Source organism: Sus scrofa, chromosome X (genome assembly GCF_054392235.1).
Source record: "Sus scrofa isolate SSC_HxYL_T2T_F1_AM1 chromosome X, Sscrofa_HxYL_maternal_Yorkshire_Landrace_v2.0, whole genome shotgun sequence".
NCBI classification, from domain to species: Eukaryota; Metazoa; Chordata; class Mammalia; order Artiodactyla; family Suidae; genus Sus; species Sus scrofa.
In genome coordinates, this window is record NC_139401.1 from 108674160 (window position 1) to 108700041 (window position 25882).

The 25882-nt window shown below is 45.3% G+C and overlaps 2 protein-coding genes across 4 annotated transcripts in view; one reads left to right on the forward strand and one right to left on the reverse strand.

The window, feature by feature from the left end:
* The window catches only part of ZBTB33 (zinc finger and BTB domain containing 33), an 8489-nt gene extending 2123 nt beyond the window's left edge, over positions 1-6366 (forward strand). Inside the window, 1 exon segment of one of the 2 annotated variants that reach the window (NM_001444395.1) lies at positions 1442-6366. In NM_001444395.1, the coding sequence (NP_001431324.1) occupies positions 1444-3462 (2019 nt within the window). In that variant the 5' untranslated portion in view covers positions 1442-1443 and the 3' untranslated portion in view covers positions 3463-6366. 2 annotated transcript variants of the gene reach the window in all.
* Positions 6367-6625: 259 nt separating this feature from the next.
* TMEM255A (transmembrane protein 255A) overlaps positions 6626-25882 on the reverse strand; it is a 50721-nt gene continuing 31464 nt past the window's right edge. For both annotated transcript variants that reach the window (XM_001925258.7, XM_003360426.5), the window contains 3 exons: positions 22763-22925; positions 16824-16967; positions 6626-8984 (listed from right to left, as the gene is read on the reverse strand). In XM_001925258.7, the coding sequence (XP_001925293.3) occupies positions 8826-8984; positions 16824-16967; positions 22763-22925 (466 nt within the window). In that variant the 3' untranslated portion in view covers positions 6626-8825. The remainder of the gene's footprint in view (positions 8985-16823; positions 16968-22762; positions 22926-25882) is intronic.

The following is a 25882-nucleotide window of genomic DNA, read 5'->3' on the forward strand; positions in this document are numbered from 1 at the left end:
ATTTAGTCATTGGCTGCAGGGAGTATCTGTTGAATATGTTGGGTTTTTTTGGGGGGGGTTAGGGGTTTGGATTTTATCATTTTTTGTGAATCTTTTTTAAAGATTTTTATTTTTTCTATTATAGTTGATTTACAATGTTCTGTCAGTTTCTGCTGTACAGCAAAGTGACCCAGTCATTCATATATATATATATATATATATATACACACATACACACCCACACACATTCTTTTTCTCACATATATATATGTATATACACACACACACACATTCTTTTTCTCACATTATCTTCCATCATGCTCCATCACAAGTGATTGGATATAGTTCCCTGTGCTAAACAGCAGGATCTCATTGCTTATCCACTCCAAATGCAATAGTTTGCATCTGCTAACCCCAAACTCCCAGTCCATCCCACTCCCTCCCCCTTGGGAACCACAAGTCTGTTCTCCAAGTCCATGAATTTATTTCTGTCCTGTAGATAGGTTCATTTGTGCTATAGATTAGATTCCAGATATAAGTGATATCATGTGGTATTTGTCTTTCTCTTTCTGACTTACTTCACTAAGTATGAGAGTCTCTAGTTGTATCCATGTTGCTATAAATGGCATTATTTGAACTTTATTCTTTTTTTTGAATATGCTCTTAAAGATAAGCTAAAATCTAGGAAGACTATATATATATATATATATATATATATATATATATTTTTTTTTTTTTGTCTTTTTCTAGGGCTGCACTTGTGGCATATGGAGGTTCCCAGGCTAGGGGTCTAATCAGAGCTATAGCTGCCGGCCTATGCCACAGCCACAGCAGCTCTGGATCCGAGCCACGTCTGCGACCTACACCACAGCTCACAGCAACGCCGGATCCTTAACCCACTGAGCAAGGCCAGGGATCGAACCTGCGACCTCATGGATCCTAGTCGGATTCGTTAACCCTGAGCCACAACGGGAACTCCAAGACCATATGTTTCAGACCCAGTATTGCACACACCAAGCCTCTCTGACATTCAAATCATTCATTTATAGGTGAAATAGCTTTTAAGTGTTCCTAATGAAGATTCTTAAAGTTTTAAGACAGTTAAAAATTAACTCTTAGTTTTCTTGAGGAGAAAATTCAAAATTGGAACTAAGAAAATTAATGTGTTTAAAAATTGCTTAGTGGTGATGCATGTGTCAGATACAAAGAAAGAGATTAGTGTTCAGATCTGCAGATCAGTTTAAAACTTGCTTGTTTCTTCTCAGGCAGGAGTCGTGAGCTTGACGTGTGGTCCAAAAACCAGCTGGTATAAAGAATTTATATAAAAACCAAAAAGTTTTGCCAAACTTTGGTTAAAACGAACAAACTATTTAATGATGCTGTAGCTCAAATTCTGAATGATGAAGTACTTTTGTTTTTCTTTCCTAATCTCCCATCCCCTCCTCTTCCCTTTCTCTTACAGGCATGGAGAGTAGAAAACTGATTTCTGCTACAGACATTCAATACTCTGGCAGTCTGCTGAACTCCCTGAATGAGCAGCGTGGCCATGGACTTTTCTGTGATGTCACCGTTATTGTGGAAGACCGAAAATTCCGAGCCCACAGGAACATTCTTTCAGCTTCTAGTACTTATTTCCATCAGCTCTTCTCAGTTGCCGGGCAAGTTGTTGAACTGAGCTTTATAAGAGCAGAGATCTTTGCAGAAATTCTCAATTATATCTATAGTTCTAAAATTGTTCGTGTTAGATCAGATTTACTTGATGAGTTAATTAAATCAGGGCAGTTGTTAGGAGTGAAGTTTATAGCAGAGCTTGGTGTCCCATTGTCACAGGTTAAAAGCATCTCAGGTACCCCTCAAGATGGTAATGCAGAAACCTTACCTCCTGGTTCTAGTGACAAGAACCTTGAAATACAGAAATCAAAAGATGAAGCCCAAGATAATGGGGCCACTATAATGCCTATTATAACAGAGTCTTTTTCCTTATCTGCTGAAGATTATGAGACAAAAAAGATCATTGTTACTGATTCAGATGATGATGACGATGACGTCATTTTCTGCTCTGAGATTTTGCCTGCAAAGGAGACTTTGCCGAGTAACAATGCGGTGGCACAGGCCCAGCCTAACCCAGGCTCTGTTGCTATTTCAGATGTTGCACCTTGTGCGAGCAGTAGCTCTCCCCCTTTAACAAGTATCACGCCTCCTCAGAAACTTCCTACTTCTGTGAATCAGGCAACTCTGAGCCAAACACAGGGAAGTGAAAAATTGCTGGTATCTTCGGCCCCAACACATCTGACTCCCAACATTATTCTGTTAAATCAGACACCACTTACCAACCCACCAAATGTCAGTTCTTCACTTCCAAATCATATGTCTCCTTCAATCAATTTACTTGTGCCGAATCAGCAGCCACCAAACAATGCTGTTTTAACAGGAAACAAGGCCAATGAAGAGGAGGAGGAAGAAATTATAGATGATGATGATGACACTATTAGCTCCAGTCCAGATTCGGCGGTCAGTAATACATCTTTGGTCCCACAGGCTGAGATCCCCCAAAATACCACTTTTGATGGATCATTGATACAGAAGATGCAGGTTCCTACACTTCTGCAAGAGCCACTTTCCAATTCTTTAAAAATTTCAGATATAATTACTAGAAACACTAATGATCCAGGTTTAGGATCAAAACATCTCACGGAGGGTCAGAAGATTATTACTTTAGATACAGCTACTGAAATTGAAGGCTTGTCGACGGGTTGCAAGGTTTATGCGAATATTGGTGAAGATACTTATGATATAGTGATCCCTGTCAAAGATGACCCTGACGAAGGGGAGGCCAGGCTTGAGAATGAGATACCAAAAACATCTAGCAGTGAGACGGCAAATAAACGTATGAAAGTAAAACATGATGATCACTATGAGTTAATAGTAGATGGAAGGGTCTATTATATCTGTATTGTATGCAAAAGGTCGTATGTCTGTCTGACAAGCTTGCGGAGACATTTTAACATTCATTCTTGGGAGAAGAAGTATCCTTGCCGTTACTGTGAGAAGGTATTTCCTCTTGCAGAATATCGTACAAAGCATGAAATTCATCACACGGGGGAGCGAAGGTATCAGTGTTTGGCCTGTGGCAAATCTTTCATCAACTATCAGTTTATGTCTTCACACATAAAGTCAGTTCATAGTCAAGATCCTTCTGGAGACTCGAAGCTTTATCGTTTACATCCATGCAGGTCTTTACAGATCAGACAATATGCATACCTTTCTGATAGGTCAGGCACTATGCCTGTAATGAAGGATGATGGTATTGGGTATAAGGTTGATGCTGGGAAAGAACCTCCAGTAGGGACCACATCTGCTCCTCAGAACAAGCCAATGACCTGGGAAGATATTTTTATTCAGCAGGAAAATGATTCAATTTTTAAACAGAATGTAACAGATGGCAGTACTGAGTTTGAATTTATAATACCAGAATCTTATTGAACTCCTTTGAAATTTCAGAAAGTTTTGGTTTTGATTAGGGGGCAGGGCTTTCAGAAGACCTGTAAAACAAAGGTTCTCAAGTTAATAGGATCTGCCACGTCACCTGAAGGTAGTCTAGCTGGATTATTTGTTGATAATTTTTAGAAGCAAGTTATTCTGAAAGTTTGAATAGAGATGGAGCAGTTTTTCCCCCAAGTATCTGTTTATATAGTTAGCTTTCAGCACATTCAAAAGAGGCAAAAAAAAAAAAGCTTGGAGAGATAGTTTCCTGAATAGAATTTGAAGCAGTCTGAATGTTTGAAAATAACTGGAGTTATTAGCATACATACCCTAGTTTATCTTGCAACTTACCCCTTCTGTGTTAGCACTTTACTGCTGAATTCTCAATTTTCTTAATATTGAGACTATAAATGTGTGTTGTGTCTTGTATATGGCATAAAAAGTAAACAAGAACTTTTAAAGTTGTCCTGGAAATTTTCAAAATAAGTCTCTGCTTGGTTGTCTTGGCTGTGTATTCTGCTGGTCCAAATGGCCTCCTGCCCCTCATGAAAATGGCCATGCAGACAGGTCTCTCATTTGAAAAATGAATTAGTTTTAGCTAATCAGAATTAAATCTTGCTTGTATTGCCATAGTCTGGAAAAGACTTTGGTAGCTGGACTGTTGTATATATACCTTTGCAATGTGGTTTCCTTGGGCAAAAATACTAAAGGAAATCTGTAATGCAGACAGGAGGAGATGAAAAGTTCTCTTGCGTGCGTTTTGAATTCTGTGAATGGAGATTTCCTTTTTGCTCATTATGGTTATAAATATTCCCATGAAATTTTTCAAATTTCGAATCTGAAAACCAAATTAATCTTTATGTATAAATCTTTATAAATGACAAATTTCATAAATGAGGTGCCTACATATTTTGGGCAGGAGGCCACTGGCATATATTTTTAAATGTTCATAGTACTTAGAATCTCTTAATAGGAAGTTTTTATTTGAAATAGTTGAATCCGTGTTCTAGTATTTTCCTTTCAGTAAGACCTTTTAGGTTTTTACTCCTTCTAAAATGTTCCATTCCATGTGCAAATTGCTGCAATATCATAGCAGTCAGAAGCTATATGTGGAAGTTAAATAGGCTTGTTGATTCCCATTTATCTTGCAAACAATACCACCTTCTTTTTAAAATGACACATATTTAAACACTTAGAAAATAAAGTAAAAACTTACTGAAGTGCTAGTACTAAAAGGGAAGCAGGTTGGAACAAATATATAGCCTAGCATTTATAACAGGATTGACTTTTTGAACTTCTGTAAATGACGTTTTGCAAAGGAAAAAAATTAATAGATACTGAGAAAGATTGTTGTGCCTAGTTATTAGTCATTTGTAACCTTGCTTAAGTATTTCTTAATTCAACATAGATATTTTCTTTCTCCTTAACCATGTGTTTTTGAAAATAGTCTATTTCTTGACTTTGAACTTAAAGCTTTAATCATAATTTCTCATGTATACATCATTCTTTTAACAGTAAGCTAGTTTTGAAGTTAATGGTTTCAGTGTTTCTTACGATGGTAGCTGAGGGTATCAGGCATCAGTATTTGCAGTAATATAAGGAGGAAGAAAAACAATACAATCCTCTGCTTACCAAGGATTAGAATGATGTGCATCTGTTTTCTGTTCTGTGAGTTGAGACCTTTAGACCAGTCTAAACTAATCCTTGGAAAATTTTAAATTACTTTATAACTTAAGACTCTGATCTCTGGAATTGCAGTATCTGTTTCCTTTCTGTGCAGGCATTGATAACATTACTCTTTAACTATAGGGTATATACTGAAATATTGTCAGTGGCAATTTGTTTCATTAATGCTGTTTCACCAGTTAGACATAATTCTCCTAAAGGGTGAATGATGCTGATGCCAGCAGAGCTTCCAGTCCTTTCAGACTTAACTGCAAGGTAAATTAGTTTGTCATAACTTGCTATTATGACAAACCAGGAATTAATTCTACAATGGAAAACTATCCATTCTGAATTATCTGGATATAATTATTTGCTTCTGCTGTGCTCTGTGTAAATTCTGAGTATCAAATTTCTACTTGGCCTACTGAAGGTATCTTGTAGAGTTTTTTTGGGGAGGAGGAAAACTGGAAAATTCACTTTAAATTGTATTTTTGCCAGAAGACTCTTACTTGCACGTATGTCAGGATCTTCAGTTTCTCTAGAAGTCTCTATATCCAAAGTTCAGAATTCATGCGGAATACTCCTATGGGGTTAAACCCCTTCACTACCAGCATTTATGGGGTTGGAAATCAATAGCAAGATGCTGTTCAAAACTTATGATGGGGTTTTTCTATTTTATACTTAGTTTTCTGGCAGTTGAAATTCCTATTTTTTTCTCTCAAGTTGGCCTCAAATTTGCTCTTAAGCCAAATTACCTATAAATATTTTGGATAGGTTCTGTTTGAAATAACAGTTTGTTAAAAGAGATGACAGAAAATGAAAATGCTCAAACTAAGCCAAGATTTTTAAGTGCCATAGCAGTCTTGCAAGATTCACTTTATATTTTAAATGATCGTTATTATCCTTTTGGTGGTAACGATCCACCACATACAACCATTATGAGGAATTGGATGTTCCATTTTTCTCGTACCAAAAAGATAAAACGAATGGTAAACATGATTGCGGTATTTTGCATTGCCAAGGCAGGCATATTCTAAAGAATTCACTGCTAATTCAACAGCACTGGCTTTCTCACTTCTGTCAATCATATGAAACCTTGTTCATTTCTACCCAATACTGTAATGTTGATACTTGTACAATCTCCCCTGTCATGACTTTAAGTTCTACTTTTCATTAACCGTTACCTGATATTAGTTCGTAGAGCTTCTTATGGCAAAAATAAAATGTTTTTAATTCTGATTTTTGAGTGTATTTTTTACAAGATGACCTTTCAGAAATTTTATAGACTTTTATATTCTGTTTTTCAATTTTTGTAGCAGGCGACTGGAACTGTATTTCTGATGAGAGCATGACAAGATTTCCCGTTAGGCTTTTTATGTTGGTTAATTGCATGCCCATTGTGTCTTGAACCATAATAGTCAAAAGTGAGTCAGCTGCTGTCAGTTGCTTTAGAGCATTTGTGATACTTTTTTTGTTGATTCTCTGAAGACACACGTGATAAGGAGGAGGATGGTTTTTATTAATTTGAAACATCACAAAAGCAGTTTGGGTTTCCAACATGGCAGTGATACAGATTTTAAGCAACATCCAGTTTATATGGGTTCTGGATTAATATTTTAATATTTCATGCCCAGTTCAATACTTTGAAGCAGGATTTGGAATAAAGCAGTAAATATTACAAAATGCAATCAAGGTACATTTTGGAAATACAAATTCTTTCATTACAGCAAATGTTTTTGCAAAAGAGTAAAGCAGCAAATATTAATTTTTCTAAGGTAACATGCACTTTATAATTCAATATAATAAAAAAAGAAGCTGCTCAAATTAAGTGTTACAAAATCTATAGTTTCAAGTTATTTTGTAAAGTAAGAAAAATACATAGAAATGAGTCATAGAATCTTAACACTTTTAAGAAATGTGATAAATGTAGGATATACTGTGTAATGGTGCCTTTTCAAAATAAATACTCGTATGTTCACTAAAGCAAAATGTAAAGTGTAAACAGCAAAAAAAATTCATTGAGTATTACAAGTTGACATTTGTATAGTCAATTGGTTATTAGACCCTTTTTGAAATCCAATAGAATTTTAATATGCTAGAACTGTAGAAAATAATAGTAATTTCATATAACGCAAAAGGATTAGAGTTGTTCAAATTTGAAATCTGGATGAGACATCATTCATGATGCTAAAAGTTAAACTGGATGTTTTGCAAACATTTACTGTGAGCAATGTGGGCACTTGTTGTGCCTTGATAATTCTTGATGGCTGGGTGTCTGTAAGGTAGATGGGAGCACCAGCGTTTGCCTGCTACCTCTAATCCATCAAGTTGGGAGGTAGCAAAATTGGCTGGAAATTTTTCCTGTATGTGTTCTGTGTCTGCGAAACTGTCTTAATTAGGTACCCTCCTATAGCCCTATATTTTAATGTTGTGCAAGTGTAGAATCATCAGTCTTCCTTTAAAATCAGTCAATTCTTAGGTTGATGAGATTGCAATGAAAGTGTTCATTCTGAAGTGAAGGTGTGGGTGCCAAAGTGTTAAATTCATCAGATTGAGGTTTAAAGCTTTGTGTAAGTAAAAGAACTATAAAAATACCTACCACGGTGGGCCAGATGGATTTTAAATATACGATAACACTTAAGAATTTGTCAAGTTGGCTACATTTGAGGTTTTGCAGGCTTGAAGCGGCATTGTAACACTCATAATCTTGAACGCTGTCATGATTGGTCTCAACAGAAAAAAGGACCAATAAGAGCAGTGGCATTAAAATACTGATGATTCTTTTGGGGTGGGGTGCAGGATACGTGCGGTTTGCTGGGGTTGAAGCACAATATTTGAAGATTAAATAGTCACAAAGATTAGTTAACAGTTCATAACACGACCCAAGAACCTAATCTAGCATTTTTAAACTCTGAATTTTAACCGTAAGATTTCTATCTCCTGCAGCATCTGCAATATGTAGTCGAGCCAACATCTCTCAAGTTATCTGACGTATAACTGAGATCTACATAAAACGCTTCACGTGTTGCTCTGTGTTATTTCAGTGCTTCTTGAACAATCAGTCCTGTTCCCCATAAACCCGAAGGAATATTGCACTTTTCCCTTTGGGAGGTACCAATCACAAAAGCTGAGCTGAATGATCACAACAGCCATTTTTTTACAATACAGAGAAGAAAGGAGTAAGAGATTCGGGCAGCTCTTTTTCAACATCCAGACACGGGCAAACAAAATCTTAGCCAGAACTCTCTGCACTGGAACTACCATGTAGCCCCATCACCTGGGAAATTTTCCTTAGGGATTGACTTAAGTGGTAGGAAAAGATAGGGCCTTACAAGCCAGGTGTTTCAACCAAGGTGCTGGGCGGCAATCTGCCAAGGGCCCGAGGACAACACTCCGTTTGCACAAAGTGAAGCAGGTGGCAGGCACGCTTCTGCTGCATACAGAGGTGGAGCCATAGGGTAATGCAGGTCCATATATGACAAATTTCTTGCTGGGATGGCTCTCGGGCCTTGCTGAGAGAGTGCGCTGCCCTGGGAGCTCTGCACTGATAACAAATAAGCTTCTCTATCTTTCCCTAGCCTGCAGGCCATCGGAAAACTTTAGGCGCAAGAATCAGACTTTAACTTTTGTACCCTACACACTTCCACTAAAGCAGAAATACAAAAGCCACAACAATCTCAACAGCCAGCAGGCATTCTTTAGGGGCTGTAAGGGGGTGGCTTTTCAAAAGGCGGATAGTAGGGTGGAGAGTATCGGGGTGGAGCACTCGAGGACCACATGTAGCTGGGCGAAGGAGAGGCAGACTGGGGCTCGTCAGAAAGTCCAGAGGGAGGGGAGGATGGAAAGATGCTGGAATGCTGTGTAATCAAAATAAAACAACATCATTTTATGCAGTGAGGTTGCAATTCCCCAATGTCAGTCATTATTTCAAAGTGGACCCAGTGTATTTGTTTGGAACAACCAAGATCTCCTAAACCTCAAAGTTAATGAGAGGCATGAAATTGAGCTGGTCCCACTTTCTCTCAGTTACTCAGGCTGTAAAATCTCAGGCAGATGCCTTGAAGTGCTCCTCCCCCTCTTTGGCCCCCACATTCAGCCAGTTACCAAGTCCTATTGCTCCTATTCCTGTGTCCTCTCTGGAATCCATCACTCCCTTGACCACGTTTATAACTCAAGCCTCCAATACCTCCCTCCCGAGCTATGGCAACAGCATCCCAACTAGTCTTCAAGAAGGTAGTCTGGGGTCTTAAGAGCATCTGAAGTCAAGCCATTAATATGTGAGAAAGTCTTTGCCACAAAGATGTATTACAGAGCCCATCTCACAGACCAAGACAAAAGAAACCAAAAAACCCCCCTCAAGTCAGTTTAAATGGCTCTCTTGGATCTGGGGTCTTCTAAGTCCAACAATTCCTATTTCATCTTAACTTCGGCCCACCACCCCCAAGTACAGGCTACCAAGTTGCAGAGCAAAGAGGAACAAACGCACGTAGGTGAGAACGCCAAAGAATGAGAAGCCATGTGTCGGGTTGCAGGGACACTGAGGATTTTGACTTTGCATTGTCTAACTTCCAAAGTCTTTGGGAAGGGAGCGGATATGGATTACAAAAACACCCAGGCACGTTAGGAGTCATGTGCCACTTCTCTTTCCCTGGCCCATGTATACCATTTTGACTCCAGTGATTTTCCTGCTTGAGAATTGCCCTGTTTTTGTTCACTGCCCTCTCCCCCAGAGCTCAGAACAGTGTTGGCAAGTAGAAAGGGCAATCAAGGTTGGATGAGTGACTATAACTTCCCGAGTACCGAAGATGAACCTGGCATGTTTTTAAAAAATAAAATCTGGGGTTCGATCCCTGGCCTCGCTCAGTGGGTTAAGGATCCGGCGTTGCCATGAGCTGTGGTGTGGGTTGCAGATGCAGCTCGGATCCCGCATTGCTGTGGCTCTGGCGTAGGCCGATTCGACCCCTAGCCTGGGAACCTCCATGTGCCGCAGGAGCAGCCCAAGAAATGGCAAAGAAAAAAGAAAAATCTGGAGTTCCCATTGTGGCACAGCATAAATGAAACCAACTAGTATCCATGAGGATGCAGGTTCAATCCCTGGCCTTGCTCAGTGGGTTAAGGATCCGGTGTTGCTGTGAGCTGTGGTGCAGGTCTCAGACATGGCTTGGATCTGGCATTGCTATGGCTGTGGTAATAGGCTGGCAGCTGTAGCTCCGATTTGACCCCCAGTCTGGGAACTTTCATTTGCCACTGGTGTGGCAAAAAAAGCAATAAAATAAAATCTATTTTCCAAGACTACAGTCACGCCTTGTGGGTGCCGCTGCCTTGCTCCAGTGGTGGAGCATGGCTGAGGCCTGAAGGCTGGATGGGTGTATAGGGCTGGCAAGAGGCAAGGGGCCAGTTTTAGGCTCTCAGGAAGAGCAAACTTAAGAGCAATGCACAGGGGCTGCAGAACTGCAATCTTCTGTTGTGCCTCAGCTCTAGGAGGAACTGCTATATCAAAAAAAAAAAAAAAAAAAAAGACCCATTTACGCCAAAATTTCTTAAGAGTTCCACTGTTTGGGGAGGTCAGTGCCTTTACTTTGTTCTGCTGGCCAGAGTCTAAGTAGATCATGTCATCTCCAGGCCTGGAACAATGCAGTCAGACTTGCCATGAGGTGTCTGGAGCCCGAGACCCGTTGGTTGGTTCTTCTTCTTCCCGGGCATTTTTTTTTTTTTTTGTCTTTTTAGGGCCACACCCTCAGCATATGGAAGTTCCCAGGCTAGGGGGTCAAATCAGAGCTGTAGCTGCCAGCCTACACCTCAGCCACAGCAACGTGGGATCCAAGCTGCGTCTGCGACCTATACCACTGCTCACGGCAACACCGGATCCTTAACCCACTGATGGAGGCCAGGCATCGAACCTGTGTCCTCATGGATCTAGTCAGGTTTGTTACCACTGAGCCACAACAGGAACTCCATTTCTTTTTTCTTTCCTTTTTTTTTTTTTTTTTTTTTTTTCTTCTTATTCCCAGTCTTGACCTTGGCACTCCTTAGAAAGGGGTGTCCAGGTTTCTAGGTCTTGCTGGAGATACCCAAATCTCTGTGTCTTATCACAAGTCAGGACCAAGAAGGCTGCTGCTGCCACCGTCCCCTCCTCCCCTGCCCCACCCATTCTTTCCATCTGAGTGAAGGAATGACAGGATCACAGAAAGCCTTTAAAGGCAAAACAACTTGAGCCAGTGGACTCCAGATGAGCCAGATTCCTTCCCAAAATCTCACATTGGCTCCTCCCTCCAGGCAGAGATATGCTTTCCAAGACACCGTATCAGGATTTCCTAATTTTCCACTCGGCACTGAACAACCCTCTTTCTCCTTCTCTCTCTCTCCCTCCTCCCGTTACCTTCTTCAACCAAGAATGCTGGCCTCTCTAACCCGAGAGGAGAGCAAAACCCCACCAGGCACAAGATGACTGTGCCGGGGCTGTGGCACTCTGCCCTTCTAAGCCCCGCTCCCGGATGGTGAGAGTTGGGAGGCCAATTTTCTGTGCCTCTGCCACACAAGGGAGCGGCAGGTTTCTGACAGTGGAGCCAAAGGCTGTTCTGTCCTGAGCGGCAGTAAAAGGCTGCTGTGGGTGGCAGTTGTACACTTTGATAATAAACGAAGGTGGTACAACGGCCTTGGGTTTTCACTTCTCAGTTTCATGTTCGGGGAGGTATTAAGGGCAAAGGGGGTGGCTGCTTCTCACTTCCTATAGAGGATGCTGGGGGTCTTAGGGATAAACCCCAAGGGCTCCTGGCAGGGCTGGGGAGCTGACTGGCCACCCTTGGGATTTAGGTGCAGGGGGACCAGGGGTGGGGGGCGCCCCCACAGTACCAGTGCGTAGTCTCCTAGCAACGTGCGGGCACCTTGGGAAAGATTTGGCTTCACTGCAGCTGGGGAGCTGGCCTGGTGCATCTTGGTTCCTGCCTAAGAGTCGACCTGACCAACGGGACAGGCAGCTCAGAAGAACAGAGCTTTGAATCCTTTCACCCCACAAAGCATGAAAAGCATCTAAGTAGCCTGCTGCTGGGCCTCGTCAGCTTGAGCTGCTACTGCTTCTTTTTTTGTGTCTTTCTAAGGGCCGCATCCGCGGCATATGGAAGTTCCCAGGCTAGGGGCTAAATCAGAGCTGTAGCTGCCGGCCTGGCCTACGTCACAGCCACACCAATCTGTGAGCCACTGAGTGAGGCCAGAGATTGAACCCACATCCTTGTGGATCCTAGTTGGGTTCAATGTGGCTGAGCCACAACGGGAACTCCCTCGAGCTGCTTTGTAGAGGCTGGGGTGGCTCCAGGCAGTGTACACCCCTCTCCCACCTTAGCCTGCCCAGCACTCTGCAAGACCAATGTGCACTTCAGTCACCCATGCGTCTCTCTTCAGAAGCACTGGGAGGCAGTGACTCCAAAAAGAGCCCTGGAACTGGCTGGGTGATGATGGTTACCAGCAAGAAAGCATGCTGTGTCCTCAGGGTAAAATCCAGGGTCTCTTAATTCTTCGTACCCTGCCCCCCGCCCCTGTTTCTGGCCCAGAAGGCAAAGCCAGGGAAGAGAGAGAGAATAGTGGAGAAAAGGAAGGGGAAGAAAAAAGAGGGATCCAAGACAAGAGAAAGGAGAAGAAAGGAGAAACTTGGCAGGAGAAGGAAATAAACAGAAAAGGTGGGTGGTAGCAGCAGCAACCTGCGGCCCACACCACCTCCCTGGGGATCACCGCCATCCTTTCATTAAACAGGCCCAACTAATAATGGGTCCTTTTCAGTGGCTGTGACAAAACCTAGTGTAGCTTCGTGTGATTTAATAAAGAGCATAAACAGAGGTGCTTGCATTTTGCACAGGCTGAGACTTGTTTCTTCTTTTTAGGGATGTCCCTGTGGCATATGGAGGTTCCCAGGCTAGGGGTCTAATCGGAGCCGTAGCCACCGCCCTACACCATAGCCACAGCAATGCGGGATCCGAGCCGTGTCTGTGGCCTACACCACAGCGCTGGATCCTTAACCCACTGAGCAAGGCCAGGATTGAACTGGCGTCCTCAAGGATACTAGTCAGATTCATTTCCACTGTGCCACAATGGGAACTCCCTGAGACTTTTGTTTGAAGCTAAATTTGGCTATTCACCATGGACAGGAAAGGGACCGGCCCATGGCTAGAGGAGCCCTGTCTGGAAGTATGGCTTAAGGGGTTTACCCAAAAGCTACCCTGGGTTGAATTTCCCAGCAGAGGTTGAAACTGGTGCTGTGTACCCTAGAGAATGCAGGCTACTCGGCTATGGGGAAAGGCGTGCGAGGGGCGGGAGGAGTGAGTGCTGGGACAGTGAGCAAGGAGGCACCGGCAGTCTTGGCTTCGAGTCTTCCTGCCTTGAGGGACAGGACACTGCAGGGCCCAAAGTTTACAAGAGTCCTTCTCCAAGCTCAGTGCTCAAACATCCTTGGGGCCGGCTCCCCAGACCCAAGTCCTCGCTCCCACCTGAGCGCAAGAAATATTTCCCAAGCTTCTTCCCTGGACAGCTACCCAAGAAGGGCATGATTTTGAGCGGTTAAAAACAAAACCCTATAAATCTCTTTCCTCTTCCTTCTATCAGCCTCGGGCTAAAATGGAAACAGACGTCTTCAAAGGCAAAGTCATAAACAGTCCAGTGTGGCAATGACCTTGAATGGGGAAGTCATTCAGAAGAAAATCTGGAAAGGTCAGTTCCCCCGCTCTGATTTGGGCCCTTTCACAATTTGTGAAAAGAATAAGGGAGCTCTGGCTTTTGGGGGGCGGGCGGCAGGCCTGTGCTTCTGGCGGCTTTATTGTCAGAGTTGGTGTACATTTTGCTAACTGCTTTCTATTTATTTGGGGACTCAGCAGATGTCCCCTCGTCCTCGGGGCCTTCTTAGGTAAAAACTGGTACTTCCTCCTATGAAACGGTAAGGGACTGGCACTTAGGGAACACAAGAAAGCGCAACTCAAATACTAAAACAAAATACCACCTAAGTTCTAGAAGGGAACAAATCACGTAAAAATATACCCTTTAAAACCCACAACTTAAAAAAATAATTAAACCCACGACTTTATAACGTGTCTGCAAAAGGAAATACAAAGGATAGCCTAAGCCTACAGAGAACCAGGGAGGTATAAGGAGAGTCCCAGCAGCCTGTTTAATAAGGTGACGAGAGAGTAGAGAGACCCCTTCTGAGTCATGATGAGGAAGCCCACGATTTGAAGCGGTAGAACATGTAAATATCCTAAAATTCACTGGGGATAAAGATCAGTGAGTGCTGCGCCCAGATTTACAGCTTCTCCAAAGAATCCCCCAAGTCAGTCTCTGGCGTCAGACAGTCCTGGATACAGATCCATGTCCTCCACTTACCACCTCTGTGACTTTGGGGAAGTTCCCTACTTTCTCCATGACTCATCTCAAAAATGGCCATGACAAGAGTATTTCCCTCAAAGGGCAAAGGTTTGAGATTTGTAAAGCACTTAGCACAGCGCTGGGGACACAGGAAGTGCGCACTGAATAGGCGCCATCATTGAGAAGCAGAGGCTTCTGGCAACCCCTGAAGTGCCTGCCACAAGCCCACAGAGTAGCCTTGGGGTAGGTGGCTGGATTTGGATCCCTTCTCTGGGTTAGATACCCTTTTTCTGGGTTTCCATAGCACTCTGCTAAGCGTGGATTTACTTTTTGGTTCCTACAGCTGTCCCCTGACCATCCCCCCTCATGTCCCTAGATGGAGCTTGAAATGCTCCTAGCACAGTGCCTGGCACATGGGGGGAACATACAGTCAACACTGGCTGAACTGAACCCAACAGCCTGGGTCACCACGGGCATTGGCCGTCTTGGTTTCATGCCTGGGGTTGTGCTGGGATGATGGACAGAGAGATGGCTCCGTCCCCTAAGCAGGGGCTTCCTATCTTCCAGTTAGCAGCAACCACCTTAGGGGTTTGTTAGAAACTGAAAATTTCTAAAATCAATATAGTCAATATAACTTACTTTGATATTTAAAAAATGGAGGCAGCCTCTTGGGCTGAACCCATGTGCGGCCCCCTCTATCCCAGGGTGATTTTTTACTACAGGCGCCTCAAAGAATGGTGACCCTCCTGAGCTAGGTTTGACACCCCTGAATTCCCTTAAAGGATTCCTTTTTGTTTTTTGGATTTTTTTCTTTTTCTTTTTAGTCTTTTTAGGGCCACGCCCTCGGCATATGGAGGTTCCCAGGCTAGGGGTCAAACCGGAGCTACAGTTGCCGGCCTACACCACAGCCACAACAACTTGGGATCCAACCCACATCTGTGACCTACACCACAACTCACGGCAACGCCGGATCCTTAACCCACTGAGCAAGGCCAGGGATCGAACCCACATCCTCATCGACACTAGTCAGGTTCTTTACCCCTGAGCCACGACAGGAACTGCAAGGATTCCATTTTGCCCCTGGCGCAGCTGCAATTGCCCATGCCCTCTTGGAACATACTCATGTTTTCCAGTCTACATTCCCTATTTGGGGAACAAGTTCCCGAAGTTGTCTACCCATGAATCCAGAAGGCTTTTAAAACAAGTTCTACCATTTTCCTCCAAGCTTTCGAGGATGCCCTCTTGTGCCGGATTTGATGACAGTGAACAAGTCCATGTTCACACTATAGACACGTATTCCTATTGCAATATAGAGTCTTGGACCTCCCCAAACAGTATCTAAACCAAACCAAAGTAAACTTCAGGCAACTAAACGGAGGTTTTTCAGTTTCAATTATTGTGTTAATCTGAAGCGGAAATTAGGTTGCCCAAGGGCTCTGTTTTTCTGAAACTGGCTGGTTAATTGGAAGCGCCCCCAAACAGTCATGCTTTTATGTCCCTCGGTAGCATTCACGGGCTTTTTGTCAACAGAAGTTCATTATGAGCTCCCTCCTTGCAATGGCATTTGCTTGGTCCCCAAATTTTGAATTAACCGGATTCGAGTGTAATCCCCCTCTTCTGTGGTCCAGGGTTTATGATCGCTGTAAATGCCCAAGAGACCATTTCGTCTGTTTTCCTGACGTGCCTAATTCAGTGCTCTGCATACGATGAATTCCTTTTAATGACGGGCCTTTGGGGTTCTGTTTTTCTCTGCTTACTCTTAGCTTAAAAGGAAAATGGGAACGTGCAAATTTGGTAACGCTGTTTCTGACCCACGTGAGAGCAAGGTCAAAAAGGGGAGGGGGGTGTTATAAAAAATATTTGCTCTGTCGAGTTCCTCTTAGAAGTCTGGAGAAAAAGAGAGCCTTTCCCCTCATGACAGATTTGATTCAAACCCCTGCGTGGCTCAGAAGGCCCTTGTGCTAAGGAGCAAGGGTTAGGCAGGTCGCAGCCCCTGTGGCAGACAAACGGAAAGGGCCATTGTTGGACAGGGTCCGTGGTGACATGAGTACCGCCTTCTCCTTGCTGTTGGTCAAGGCCATTTGGCACAGCTGGGTCCTCTCTCCTTCTCTCCGCTTTCCTTCCATCATCCCGCTTCTTTTCCTCTCCTGTCTCTCCCGCCCTCCCCATCTCTCCCATCACCACCTGCCCACGCCATCCTTAGGCTAGTCCCTGAGACCCACAGGCTGCTACGGGCCACCAGGGATAGGCAGCCTGGCTACCTGAGACATATTAGGAAGCTTCCATAATTAGAGAGAGAACCAGAGAGCAAGAGGCAGGGTATCGCGGAATTCTCTTCTCTCGAAACATACCTGAAAGTCATAAGCAGAGTAAGGCGGCAAGTGCGGAGGGCTATGGTAATAGGTATTGTAGGAGGCCACTTGAGGACGAGCATAGTAGGCAACAGTTGGATGGGCATTTTCAACAGAACAGTTCAGTGCCGGGAGGGTTGGGTTCTGTAGGAAAAACACACATTAGAAACAACATAAATATTCATCACTTGGAGAAGCGTTAACTAAACTACGGTACATCCATACCACAGAATCCCGTGCAGCTCTTGAGAAAGAATGGTGTGCATCTATATTTAGTGATGGAGAAGTTGTCCAGGATTTACTGTTAAGTTTAGAAAACAAAAACAGGCCACTAGCAAAACTATGGAGACAATAAAATGATCAGTGGTTGCCAGGGGTTGGGGTTGGGGAGAGGGATGAGTAGATGGAACAGAGGACTTTTATGGATGTGAAATTACTCTGCATAGTACCATAATGATGAATACAGGTCATCACTCATTTATCCAAACCCATGGAAAATACAACATGAGGCTGAATCCTAAGGTCAACTATAGACTTTGGGTGATTATGATGAGTCAACGGAGGCTCATCGGTTGTAACCAATGCGCCACTCTGGTGGGGGATGCTGATAATGGGGGAGACTCTGCATGTGTGGGGCAGGGGGTAGGTGGGAAGTCTCTGTACCTTCCTCTCAATCTTGCTATGAACCTGAAACTTCTCTAAAAAAAAAATAGTCTTTACAAAAGGCACCATGTTATATTAACGTAGTATAATGACAGTTTACGTAAAAATAGACTCAAAACAATTATATATGTATGTACATCTGTAAATGAGAAGAAACCAATCTGGAAAGATTCACAACGAACTGATAACCGTGGTTGTCTCTGGGGAAGGCACCAGTGTTAGGAAGTGAGTGGGGACTCTTTACTATTATAGAGCCAAAGTTTTTACAACCGATACGTGTTACTTATGTCATCCCCCCCACCCACCCCCACCACAACTTCTCATTTTGAAAAAGTTAAACCTATAGAGAAGTTGAAATCATTTATTTAGGTGACTTTCTAAAACAAAAAAGAAAAAGCAAAAATTAAGACCCCAAATACAGAACGGCAAACAGACAAGGCTACTGCGCTGGCTGTGAGAAGTGTGATCAGTCACCAAGGGTCTGTAAAAATTGGAAGGATTCTTGCAGGTTCCAGCCTTGCCAAGGAGCTCTCATGCAGACATGAAAGGCATTCATTCCACATCAGCCCTGCAGGCTGGAGGCTAAACCCAAGCACAGGGGCCATGAAAGACCAAGCGGAGTGTATATATCGACACCCCCTTTTGGGGAAAACAAAACAATCCATTTTTATGACATGGTGGTGTGTGTAGCCCTTCAAGGGTTAAAGCTAATGCTGTCTAGACAGTAGCTGTGACTTCTGCAAGGCCAAGACATGGCTAAAGGAAATGACCATTGCTCATCAGTTCCCAAGCGGGATTGCTTTGTGCCATGAGTGCCACATGGGTCAAGGTGTGGGGTCAGGTTTTTCTCCCATTGTCCATGCCATTCGTGTGGACAATCGAGAGCTGTCTGCAAAATCAACGAGTCCTGTTTCTGGTACATTATCTCCTCTGCATTAACGGAGAGCAGAAGCTTCCCCTCAAGTGATGAAAATGTGTGGGCAAGCTTTGGCAATGGCACAAACAACCATGCTGGGGTGTTGGCAGAGGAAACTCCCTTACAGCAAGTTTCAACACAGTCTGCTGCTCTCTTCCTTGGAGTGGGTTACTGTTTACATCTCTAGGAGGTTTGAAGAGCTACAAACCTCAGTCATTATGATGCTGCTCACAGACACCTACTAGAGCAATGTTCCTCAGCTTCCCTCACGTCGGGGAGACAGCCGAGATCTTGACCAGTCCGAGGGCTGGCTCGCTTTACAGAGGAAGAGTGCTCAGAAAGGCCCTTCCCTCTGCACCAGGATGCCAAGAAGAAAGGTCATCCCCGAGGAAGTCCCAAAAAGCATGTTCCCTTGACCTTGTGTCAATTCGAAACATACCCTCCAGCTCTTGCGAAACAAAACCAGTTCTTTGATGCAAATAAACTAAGCCTAACAATCATGCAGTGTAGACTCTATCTATAAAAAGTTTTATGTGTGCCCAGAGGCCAGGGGTCCAGGATAATCTTTGAAGATTATTATTATAGAGAAAGGAAGATGGAGGAAGATTGAATAAGCCCAAGAAAGCCACAGAAGAGAAACGTGGAGGAAATGGATGGGGCACCAAGAGAGGTCAAGGGAGTGAAGGGGGTGAAGTGAGGAGCTGGGCAAGGAAGGAGCAAAAGGGATGGCCCCAAACAATGGTCAGGCTGTTTTAAATCTGATTTTACAATACATTTGGGCTCTGTCTAAATTTGTATGTGCATATAGGAACGTGTATGTCTGTACAAATAATTCTGGGGTTCATGGCATGAGGCCATTTTTTTGTCATTTTAGAGCTACGCCTGTGGCTTATGGAAGTTCCCAGGCTAGGGGTCGAATCAGAGCTGCAGCTGCTGGCCTACGCCACAGCCACAGCAATGCCAGATGCAAGCTGCATCTTCAACCTACACCACAGCTCACGGCAACGCCAGATCCTTAACCCACTGAGCGAGGCCAGGGATCGAACCCGCATCCTCATGGATACACGTCAGATTCGTTATTCCCCCATTTTTGATCAGTGGCATGCTGAGCTCCAGTGAAGTGAAAGGTTACTAGCAGCACAGGAAATGATAAAAGCAATCTGCCTGGACAAAGACCAAGTCTCTTGAGACAATGATTTTGGACTTCGGAAAGAAGGCTGCTTTCATCTCCCCTCTGCTTCACTCTAAACTGGAAATACCAAGTAGGAGAAAATGGCAAGATACTGTCCCTTTTTAAAGATTGACCTCCAATTCTTACATCTTTGGGCAGAAAACACTTTTGGTCATCAAACATTAAAGATCCTTTCACCAAGCCCCTGTAGTCAGGGAACGATGTCCTTTTTCCTTTCAGGTTCCCACAACTCTGGAAATGGTGGCTCCTAGTTGATGGTGGTGAAGGCTGCTGGCTCGCAGCCCTCGGGTCCTGTCCTCTCGCCTCAGGAGGGCCTTTCACCAGCCTGGGCCTTCTACTCAGGGAGAAGGCACCCCACGAGTCGCCAAGCACATCTGGACCTCAGCCGAGGATTTTATGTAGGCCGACCTTGTTGATGTTCCAGAATTTTCTACACCATGTCTCTGTCTTTTAAAAAAATTTTTTTGGGGCCATGGCGTGTAGTAGATTGACGTGAGACCTCAGTTTCCAGACCAGGGACTGAACCCAGGCCACAGAAAACACCACGTTTCATTTTAATAACATGATATCAGCCATGATTCCTTCTTGGTGCCCCATCTTATAACTCCTGCTTGTTCTTTCACCTCATGAATCCAGTCTCTGGTCCTCTGCTCCTGGCTTCCGTCTTTTGTTGTCCCCACTGACCCTTGACTGCGCTCCCAGGCTTGGCGTTTGATGACACTCATTTCTTCCCTTGCTCTCCTCATCTGCTCTCCAAGAAGCTCCCAAGAGTTGGAAACAACTCACTTCTAATTTTTTCAATTAAAGCCACTAAATGAAGGAGGTCAGAAAAGGCCCGTTAGGGGCAGCTGGGATGGAGCAGAGGTGCCAAGTCTCTGGCTTCTGACACAGCTGGACTCGGCTCCCAGCTCTGCTATTTAGCCCTGGGCAGGTCACCTGGCCTCTGTTGGCCTGTTTCGTCATCTGTGAAATGGGACAGTAATACTTACTTCACAAGGTAGGAGCACTGGTGGGGAGTGAGGAAAGTAACTGGGCAAAAGCCCTTTAGAGAAAGTAAGGGGGCCGTTAGTGCCACCTCTCAGGAGGGACCATCAACACAAGATCAAAGGTCACAGTGACATGAACAGTCCATATTGTACACTTGAAACATAATAATACTGTACATACTTTAACAGCTAAAAATAAGAGTCCAGAAATAAGCCTATACATCAATGGTCAACTGAGTTTTGGCAAAGGTTCCTGCAGGAGCCCCACAGGGCCTACCAAGTGGCCACCAGCCATCCCGTCTGTGCTTCAAGGCGCTCAGCTGCCCACGTCTGAAAGCTCTCGGGACGATTCAGAGAACCCTGATGCCTCCATTTGCCAACCCCAACAGGAAGCATCTCCTCCAGCCGGAGCGGCTCAGATTCCACACAAAGCCTCCGCTTTCCCCTGCTCCCTGGGGGACGTTTCCCAGGACAAAGGGCATTCTTTTCTCCCAAGAAGCTTCAATCCAGAAAAAGCTTCTCCAAAACGTTCTCACCCTAAAGCTCCCTCGGGCCCCAACTTACAGGGCATCCTTCTCCCTCCAAGGGGCCCACCTACCTTGCCGCTTCTCCCACTGCTCAGCGCTAGGGCCTTCCCCAGGGGGAGGAGGCGAGTGGAGGTGAGAAAGGCTTGTGTGAGACAGGGAGAGAGAAAAAAGAGCTAAGACAGGCCTGGCAGGCGCAGGGAAGGCTCTTCTCCTGACTCAGGGTCACCAGCAGGCACCCTCAGTACCTGCGGTCAGCCCGGGTCTGCTGGGGACTTGCTCCCCAAGCCGCAGCCTTTCTCTTCCTTTCTCCTACTACGGGCCTTTCGCTTTCCATCATTCGTCCTCTTGACAGTCCAGGGCCAAACTATAAGGGGCCTTTCAGGTTTCTGTTCCTCAGTGACCCCAAAATGCAACAGAAACAGCCAAGGGCCTAGGGCTTATCTGCCTCATTTCTGGGGTCAAAGGAAAACCCTTGGGGGGCACTAAAGAATTCCCTAGGCACACATGGGACAGTTCTTTAAAGCAGTCACACTCAACCAGGGCCGCACCCACACTATGGAATCACCTGGGGGCCTTTTAAAACATTTTGCGGCCTGGGCTTCAATTTAGACCAATTAAGTCAGCATCTCCAGGGGAGGGGCCCAGGCAGCTGGGCTTTTTAAAGCACCTCGGGTGATTCTGTTCTAATCTGAAACCAGGTTGATAGCCATAGCTGTAAAGCCATTATCTCCTTAATTAGAGATCAAGGTTTATTCAATAAGCAAATAAATGCTTTGAAATGCTTTAAAAGCAAAAGAAGGACCCCACTATTATGGGGGGCCTGCTGGGTGCTGAGTCCTGGGGTGCCTTTGCAGACACACCTGCAAATATGGAAAAGAGCTGAAAGGGAGCACAGGGCAGGCGGGGGAGCTGAGGTTGAGGGTAAGACCCGACAAGCAGCTTAGCCTTGGGCTGGCCCTTCATGAGCACAGAGTCCCCAAGCTCTTTCCAGGGAAACTCCTGGCAGAAATTCCTGGGGAGGGGGAGACCAGCAATACTCGTACCTGTAGCTCAAAACAGCTTTCCCTCCAGCTCTCCCGAAGTCTGTTAGGGAAGAAACTATCCAAAAAGGTTTCTACTAAAAGTGTGTGTCAGGATCGGGGTGAGGGTGGGGGGTAATGAAAGCCTAGGTTGACATAACCAGCCTGAAGCCCACCTGCCCCCTGAATGTGCCTCAGGAACACGGGCAACTCATGTCAATAAGAATCTCTGCAGACAGATGACGTTACCTGACTCCTTCGAATGGAGATGCTGAGGGCAACTATGGTTTTGTTTTTTGTTTTTTTCTTTTGGGGCCGCCCCTTGGCGCATGGAGTTCCCGGGCCAGGGATCAGATCCAAGCTGCAGTTGCCACCTAAGCCGCAGATGCAGCAATGCCAGATCCTTAACCCACTGTGCCAGGGCCGGGGCTCACATCTGCGTCCCAGCGCTCCAGAGATGCCACTGGCCCGTTGCATAAGAGCAGGAACTGCAGAGGGCAGCTACGTTCTTGAAGCCATGGCTTCTGTCCCTCCTTTCAAAACATGGGTCCCCACTGCCCCCAACCGCCTAGCCTCACCCCGGCCCTGACAGGAGGAGGGGGCCTCTGCAGAGTGGGAGTTCCCTTCCTTCCTTACCATGTCCTTAAAGCCCCCCAGGACAGCGGCAGTGATGATGCCCAGGAACAGGCCAACGATGTTGAGGATGGTGGCGGACCAGAGCAGGTGGTAGAGGTGGATGATGTCCTGGCAGCTGCTGACGTCGATGTACTCGTAGTAGCCACCGGTGATCTCCACCCGGCTGGATGGGGAGAGGCACACGCCAGTCAGTTCCCAGGGAGCAGGCTGCTTGCTCGCTCGCTCGCTCGCTCTCGCTCTCACTCTTGCTCTCTCCCAACACCCCCACCCCGCCTGGGCTTTGGCTATCAGGTGGCTCAGCGAGAAAAGACAGGTGGGCAGGTGGGCAGCTGTCGTAAGGGGACATCTAGCCCAGAAGGCACTCAGGGAGCAAGACACTGATCAAGCCACGCTGGGTTGCTATTTACCCAAAAAAACCCCTCCCACTTGTTAGCACTGCTAACACTACTCCTAGATGACAATTATTGACACCTGCTGTGTGCCGGCAGGAGGCTAAGCATTTTACGTGTGTGAATTCATTTCATCTGTGCTAATATGGCAGCTACTTGTCAACAGGTGGCTAAGAAAATAAAGCAAAAGTGAAAATTTTAGTTCTTCAGTCCCACCAGCCACCTGGGAAGTCCTGGGCAGCTACATTTTTAAGGGGCTCACTAGTGACTGGTTACTGTACTGGACAGAGCAGATTATAGAATATGTCCAGCATCGCAGAAAGTTCTATTGCGCGGTGCTACTAGTCCTTACAATATTCGATGAGGTAGATACCCCCACGTGCCCATTTGACAGATGAAGAAACTGAAGCACACAGAGGTTAGGAGCTTCCTCAAGTCCTAAGTGGTAGAGCTGGGATCCGAATTCAGGCTTCAAGATTTCAGTGTTTTCTCTCTCAAAACAAAACAAAACACAGGCGTTCCCATCAAGGCTCAGCAGAAATGAATCTGACTAGGAACCACGAGGTTGCGGGTTCGATCCCTGGCCTCGCTCAGTGGGTTAAGGATCTGGCGTTACTGTGAGCTGTGGTGTAGGTCGCAGATGCGGCTCAGATCTGGCATTTCTGTGGCTGTGGCGTAGGCCAGCAGCTGTAGCTCTGATTCGACCCCTAGCCTGGGAACCTCCATAAGCAGCCCTAAAAACCAAACAACAACAACAACAACAACAACAAAAAACCCAAAAAACCTCCAAGAAACAAAAAAACAATGTCCCAATAAAGAACTAAAGCTGAGCGGTTCCCTTGTGGCACAGAAGGTTAAGGATAGGTCATTGTCACTGCAGCGGCTTGGCTCGCTGCTATGGTGCAGGTTTGATGCCTGGCCCGGGAACTTCCGCATGCCATAGGCATGGCCAAAAACTAAACTAAGCTAAAGCTGAGATCCTGCACAAAACCAGAATATCACCTTCTCAGAGAGGTCTTCCCTGACCACTCTGTCCAAAGATAGCCCTATCACTCTATCCCATTCCTTGCTATGAACATGAATTATCTTAGAATTCTTTCAAAACAGCGTTTCTCTAAGGAATTGAAATCAGTGTGGTTACAGGGCAGCCTGCATCAGAATCATCTGTGTTTGTGTGTCTGTGTACCTGCCTGTGTGCGTTATTTGTGTGTGCTTTTGGGTGTCTCTGCATGTGTGCATGTACCCAGGAATGCAGATTCCTAGGCCCAGCCACAGTCCTACTAAATCTGGCAGAATCTCTTGGGGTGAGACTCTAGAACCTGTGTTCACAAGCTCACTAATATTTGAGACCCACTTTTTTTGTTTCTTGGCAGCACCAGAGGCATGTGGAAGTTCCTGGGCCAGGAACCTGCGCCACAGCAGCGACCAGAATAGCTGCAGTGACAATGCCAGATCCTTAATCTGATGCACCACCAGGGAACTCGTGAGACCCACTGTTTCATTTATTTGTTTTTTTGGGGGGGCCATACCCACAGCACATGGAATTCCCAGGGTAGGGGTTGAATTGGAGCTGCAGCTGCCAGCCTACACCACAGCCACAGCAATGCCAGATCTGAGCCATGTCTGCAATCTACACGGCAGGTCACGGCAATGCCAGATCCTTAACCCACTGAGGAGGGGCCGGGAATCGAACCTGCATCCTCAAGGATACTCGTCAGGCTTGTAACCTGCTGAGCCACAATGGGAACTCCAAGACCCACTGTTTTAAAGAGTAAGCTTCCATAGCGGGATTTTAGTGGATTTCAGGGTTTTTAGGACACAGCTGGAGACCACTGGGATCGTACACTGAGTGTCTCCTATTAGCTGGCACTGTACTTGGGCTTGGGGATGGGGCAGGGAGGATCCACAGATTACCTATAGCTCAAAAAGACACCGCTGTACAAGGAGTAGCCCCTGAAAAGGGCAGGCCTGTGTGTGAGGGAGCGTGTGAGGTTGTGGGGTTGCAGGGAAGGTCTGAGAATCAGCTTCTGACTTCTCCCCAATTATCTCTGCCCACCTCTTCATACACCGAGGGCGGGCTGGTAGGACATATAGACAGCAGTAAAATATGCAGCCAGACTGCATTTGAACCCTGGCTCTGTCACTCATTTGCTGTCTGACCCCAAGTGACTTTCTCGCTTCCTTTTTTTTTTTCCCCCTTTTAGGGCCGCACCCATAGCATATGAAGTTCCCAGGCTACGGGTTGAATGGGTTGAATCGTAGCTGCAGCTGCTGGCCTATGCCACAGCCACAGCAACACGGTATCCTTAACCCACTGAGTGAGGCTAGGGCTCAAACTAGTATCCTCATGGATATTAGTCGGGTTCATTACTGCTGAGCCACAACGGGAACTCCCCTGAGCGACTTTCTTAACCTGTCTGAGCCTGAGGGATTTCATGAGCAAATGCACGAAAGCGCTACTCTAGCACATTAGAAGAGCCCCCACCAAACATATATCGATATTTTTTCCCTTCTAAAAGCCAGCCTCTGGCAACACCATTCAAACGTTTGAATCTTGCTCTTCAAGGCAGTGAAGCTTTAAAGGCACAGACACAACTTGGGGATAGATTTGTAGTTCGTTTAAAAAGATCCAGTAATTGTAGAGAATATATGTTTGGTTTTCGTTTGAGTGGGTTCAGCAGCTACTAAAATGTTTTTTTACTCAGCCATGAAGCAAAAAGACTGTTAATAC